We start from the raw sequence: 6,295 nt of genomic DNA on the forward strand, positions 1-6,295 counted from the left end.
TTCAAAGGATTGAGAGACAGACCGAGGAAAACATAGAAAAAACCCTAGAAGAATTCTGGAAGAAAATACAAGAACAAAATGACAAAATAAATGAAAAATGAGAAATGATTCTAAATCTACAGATAGAAATCCAGAACAATCAATCCCAAGATTGGCAGGCAACATGGGAGGCTACTGAGATGAGAACTCAGCCAAATGCAGGATCCAGATGTGCCAAAAGCTAGAGACCTTTCCTAAAGCTTCTCCTTATATACTGGAAGCAGGCCATTTCCCAAAGGCAGCTCCTTAGCTCCTCACAGCAGATTCCACCTTAGAGGTGATTACAATCCCATCATGGGGAATAACCACATGAAGCTACCCCTGCCACTCAAAACCACAGCCCAGCCAAACTGACATACAACTTTAACTACCATATCACCCTAGCAATAATAGCAAAGTTCAAAAAAACAGAAAACAACAAATGTTGTCAAGAATGTGGAGAGACTAGAACCCTCATACATTGGTGGTGAGACTGTGAAATGGTGGAACCACTGTGGAAAATGGTATGGTACCTTCTTAAAACGTTGGAAAGAGAAATATCATACAATTCAGCAAAATCACTACTAGGTATATATCCCAGAGAAATAAGGGTCATGAAACAAATAGATATATGCATACCCATGTTCATAGCAATTTCATTCACCAAAGGAAAAGATGGTAACAAACTAAGTGCTCATCAGCAGATGAATTATGGTACTTACATACAATGTAATACTACATGTTAATGAGTAACAATGAATTTGCAAGACACCTCATAACATGGGAGACATTATGCTGAGTGAAATTACTCAATCACAAAAGGACAAATTTTATATGAGACCACTATTATAAAGTCAAGAAAAAGTTTACTCACAGAAAGAAACATTGTTTAAAGGTTATCTGGGTGGGAGCAGAAGGGAAGGGTAATCACTAACCAGAAAGTAGACACATACTAACTTGGATGAAGAGAAAGGCGTTATCAGCATAAAATGATCAAGACAAAGGATGACACTGAGAGAAGCACAAGAGTTAAATGCCACAAAGGTAAATACTATTACATACATAATCAGGCAATAATAGTAGTAACAATAATCTATGAATGGATATATAAATAGATATGCAAGGTGAACAGGGGTGGGAAGGGAAATGAGACAACACCCACAGCTATATATAGGTTTGACAGAGGGTATTTCTACATATGTATTTATAAACCCCCCAAAAAAACCCACTGTCATCAAGTCAATTCCAACTCATAGCAACCCCATCGGGTTTCCAAGGCAGTAAATCTTTACGGAAGTAGATTGCCCCATCTTCCTTCCACAGAGCGGCCACAGTTTTAACCGTCAACCTTTTAGTTAGCAGTCAAATGCCTTAAGCACTACGGCACCACAGCTCCTATGTATTTATAGGCGCTAAAATATATCCAAGAATATAGTAGAGCATACAGGGGGCAAGACTGTGAAAATTTCCCAGCTATAACCAAATACCTTGAGGAAATAAGTCACTGGGCTTGGGAGCTTAGGATCATATCTCAGGGGACATCTAGGTCAACTGGCATAACACAATCCACAAAGACATTGTTCTACATCCTACTTTGGTGAGTAGTAGTATTGGGGTCTTAAAAGTTTTTGCAAGGGGCCATCTAAAGTACAACTATTGATCTCTCCTTGTCCAGAGCAAAGAAGAGTAAAGAAAATCAAATACGCTTGGAAACAACTAGTCCAAAGGACTAATGGATCATGGAAACCCCAACTTCCTGACCCTGAAACCAGAAGAAGTAGATAGTGCCCACTACCACTGCTGACCACTCTGAAAGAGATCACAGTAGGAGGTCCTGGATACAGTGGGAGACAAATATGGAACAAAACTCAAAAAGCCCAGGCTTACTGGTCTGATAGAGACTAGTAGAATCCTGGGACTAAGGCCCATAGACACCCTTTAAGCCTGAGCTGAAAGCAGCCCCAAGGTTCAACTTCCATCCAAACAATAGACAGGACTATAAAGTGAACAATAAACCAGGGAGGTACACAATCCTTAGAACAACCAACTACATGAGATCAAAAGGGCAGCATTTGCCCAAGGATAAAGCTCAGAAGGAAGGAAGGCATAGGAAAGAAAAATGAATGGAAATGGTAAACACAAGGAAGAAGTAGGAAGAGTGCTGTTACATTGCGGGGATTACAATCAATGTCACAAATCAAGATAGATATGAATTATTGAATGCAAAACCAATTTGCTCTGTAAACTTCCACCCAAATCACAATAAACACTTTTTAAAAAAATTCAAATATTTGCGGTATGTCTATTTTTTTATAATTAAAATAATTTTAACAATTTTTAAAATTAATATTAATGATACAGTAGAAAGAACTGGATACCACCCTCTGGCTTTGGCTTAGAATCTATAGTAAAGCATAGTTCCTTCCTATTTTCCACTAGTTCCATTCCCAAAAATCAATCATTCTAGACACTCTCCTTAAAAATGCCCATTAAATGTAGAGTACCAGCAGCATAGAAAACATCAAACTACAAGTATTGCTGTATATCTCAAGGAAATCCCTAGTCAAAACTTCCTCAAATGAGGATTTAGATATGAAATAAGGGCTAAATTTTCAAGTTACTTTTTTCTGCTCCAATATAGCATACATAAACCAAACCAAACCCTTTGCCACTGAGTCAATTCAGACTCATAGCAATCCTATAGGACAGTGCAGAACTGCCCCACAGGGCTTCCAAGGCTGTAATCTTTCTGGAAGAAGACTGCCACATTTTCCTCCCATAGAAATAGGTTTGACCTGTTGACCTTTCAAGTAGCAGCCAAGTACATAACACTATGCCACCAGAGCATGCATATTTGTATATGTGTATACACATATACATATAAAGGAATTCTGGTAGCACAGCGCCTAAGGCATCTGACTGCTAACCAGAAGGTTGGTGGTTCAAACCCACCAGCTACTCTGCAGAACCAAGACTGGGCAATTTACTTCTGTAAATATTTACCACCTCAGAAACTCAGTCAGGGTCGCTATGAGTTGTAATTGACTCAATAGCAGTCAAATATTATCTAAATGATTACATTTAGAAGAGGAGCTTTGGGAAACCATAAAGGAGAATCTTTTGTATTTCAGAATTCACCAGATGTGCCTCTTACTCCTACCTCAAGTTGCTTTTATTTTCAAGCAGGATCCACAAGTTCTGTTAATTTCTAAAAGCAGGCTATATAATCATTTGTCACTACAATGCTGTGCATGTGCTACCTTGAATTGAGGATAAATATTAAGAGTAACCCAAAATACCATATTATAGACATCAGATTTTCTGATCTACTAAGCAGATCATACTTTTCACTCTATGGAAGCAAAACAAATATGTGATCTTCAAAACAAGAAGATATCATGTGTTTTGGATCCCAATTTGAATCTCTCATTCAAAACCACATGGTCATGTTGCCCCTTCCAACTTACCCATCCATTCTCATAGACACAAAGCAAGCAGCAAAAAAACTAAATGTAAATCAAGCATAATTAATATCACATTGTCTGAATAGTTTTTTCTTACCTGGATTTCGAAAGTAGGAAAATTTTTCCTGTTCTATAAAGTTCCACTAATTGTTTTATCAAAAGATATGGGCACAGAGGTTATATTTCACATGTAATAAATCAATGGATGGCAAACATCACAGAACATTCTCTGTAACTACTAAACATGAAAACAATACCGTACCTTCTGAATCAGATTAGTTCCTCCTGCAAATGCAGCTCCATTTTCTTCTGCTATTTTAATCTCTGATGCATTCTACAAAACACAATAATTTGAATATCAATTCTTAATGTTAAATAACTCTGCTTTCAACATTTTGTCAGAAATATCAATGTTCAAAATTTAAATTGTGGATTTTTATTTTTAAATGAAAAAGCATTAATTTTCAATTAAATGCATCAGAGAAATTACAAACTTTTATGAAGTACTTGAAGTGTTTCTCAACTGACATTAAGGGAAAATACACCAAAATGGCATATTAGGAACCAACCAAGTGGTTCAACCTAAGTCTCCAGTGCTATTGTTCATAACCTTTCAAAAGAAAGAGACTATGACAGATTTACTTCTGACATTTTATCAAGCTAAGAGAGTAGAGGGGGAAGAAAACGTAATTTAACAAGAAAAAATAGAAAAAAAATTTAGTCAAGTGCCTGAAAAATTCAAAATGAATACAAACAGTATTAGTTACTTCCTTTCTATATGTTCCATTTATGCCATTAAATTTTACAGTGAAAATCTAATACCTCTTTACTCACTAAACTTTTGTGGCATTCTAACAGCCACCTCCCCTAATTTTCTGAGAAAAAAGTAGAGATTTTCTTGTTCGAAAGTGAGGCAAAGACACATCAAAGGCTCTAGTTTAAGCTTCAATGGAAAAGAATTAAACCAGTCTTCAAAACAAATTTATAAATACTTTATAAACAAATGATTAACATTTCCCAAAGGACTCTATTACTATACTTGTTGCATATTTGACTTCCTAGAATTGATATTTTTTAAAATTGTGACTTCATTGTCTTCCCAGCACTAAGCAGTCTCAATGCTTTAAAAATCACTATGAGTTGGACTTTTAAAGCACCACCTCCACCAAACACCTGTCAGTTTGTCACATTGTGGTGGCTTGAGTATTTCTATGAGACTAGAAGCTATGCCACCAGTATTTCAAATATCAGCAGGGTCACCCATGGTGGACAGGTTTCAGTGACCTTCCAGACAAGACAGACTAGAAAGAATGGGTCCAACCACTTCTAAAAAAACAGGCCACTGAAAAACTTATGAATAGTAGTGAAATACTGTCTGATATATTACTGGAAAATTTTATGAATAGCAGTAACATATTTTCAGATATAGTGCCGAAAGATGAGCCCCTCAGGTTGGAAGACACTCAAAACAGGACTAAGCAAGAACTGCCTCCTCAAAGTAGACGTGATCTTAAGGACATGTGGAGTAGTTAAGGTTTTGTGTCAACTTGGCTGGGCCATGGTTTTGAGTGGCTGGGCAGATGGATGTAATTATTCTTCATGATGACATTAGTAATCACCTTCATGATGGAATCTGCTGTCACAGCTAGAGAGTAGCTTTTCGGGTGTGGCTTGCTTCCAGAGTATAAACAGAAGCTCTGGGAAAGGTCTCTAGCTTTTTAACACACTTTGTTGTTGTTAGGTGCCGACAAGTCAACTCTAACTCATTATGACCTTAAGTTCAACAGAATGAAACAATGCCCAGTAGTACACCATTCTCACAATCTCTGCTATACTTAAGCCTATATCACTGCAGCCACTGTGTCAATCCATCTTGTTGAGGGTCTTTCCCTTTCTCACTGACCCTCGACTATACCAAGCATAATATCCTTCTCCAGGGAACAGTCACTTCTGACAACATGATCAAAGTAGGTCATACGAAGTCTGGCCATTCTTGCTTGCAAGTAGCATTCTTCCAGAGTAGATTTGTTTGTTCTTCGGCAGTCCATGGTATTTTCAGTATACTTCGCCAACCCTGTTATTCAAGGGCATTAACTCTTCTTCAGTCTTCCTTAATCAAAGGCATTAAATCTTCCTCAGTCTTCCTTATTCACTGTCCAGCTTTCACATGCATATGAAGCAACTGAAAATACCATGGCTTGGGTTAGGTGTAACTTAGTCTTCAAAGTGATATCCTAGCTTCTTAACAATTTAAAGAGGTCTTTTGCAGCAAGTTTGCCCATTGCAATATGACATTTGATTTCTTGACTGCTGCTTCCATAGATGTTGATCGTGGATTCAAGGAAAATAAAATCCTTGACAACTTCGATCTTTTCTCCATTAATTGTGATGTTGCTTATTGGTATAGTAGTGAGGCACACCTGCATCCTGCATTTAGTTGAGTCTTTATCCAGTGGTCTGCCACATTGCCTGCCAATTTTGGGATTGCTTCTGGACTTGAATCAGTGGCATGCCATATGCCTGTTGATCTTGGAACTGTGACATTTTACCTGTCAGTATTGGGTTTGTCGTTTCGGCACCCAGCAGCTCCATGAGTCAGAAAAAGCCTCCGACTCTAGTAGGCCTTGAACACACAGCAGAGCTAAGCCCAAAATCGAGGGGCCTTCACCCACTCCCTAGAGCTGGCACTATTAACTCGGACTTCTAGCCTCCTAAACTAAGAAACATCAAGAGAAGATGGCAGGAATACACAGAGTCACTGTACCAAAAAGAACTGATCGATCTTCATCCATTTCAGGAAGTGGCATATGATC

General features: G+C 37.9%; 1 protein-coding gene across 1 annotated transcript in view; it reads right to left on the reverse strand.

The window, feature by feature from the left end:
• The window catches only part of MRPL1 (mitochondrial ribosomal protein L1), a 167,124-nt gene that overhangs the window by 70,201 nt on the left and 90,628 nt on the right, over positions 1 to 6,295 (reverse strand). The window contains exon 4 of the mRNA XM_007950379.1: positions 3,745 to 3,816. Coding sequence (XP_007948570.1) covers positions 3,745 to 3,816 — 72 coding nt within the window. The remainder of the gene's footprint in view (positions 1 to 3,744; positions 3,817 to 6,295) is intronic.

This window comes from Orycteropus afer, unplaced genomic scaffold, assembly GCF_000298275.1.
Source record: "Orycteropus afer afer isolate SDZICR_OR568_19922 unplaced genomic scaffold, OryAfe1.0 scaffold00270, whole genome shotgun sequence".
In the NCBI taxonomy this organism is placed as follows: domain Eukaryota; kingdom Metazoa; phylum Chordata; class Mammalia; order Tubulidentata; family Orycteropodidae; genus Orycteropus; species Orycteropus afer.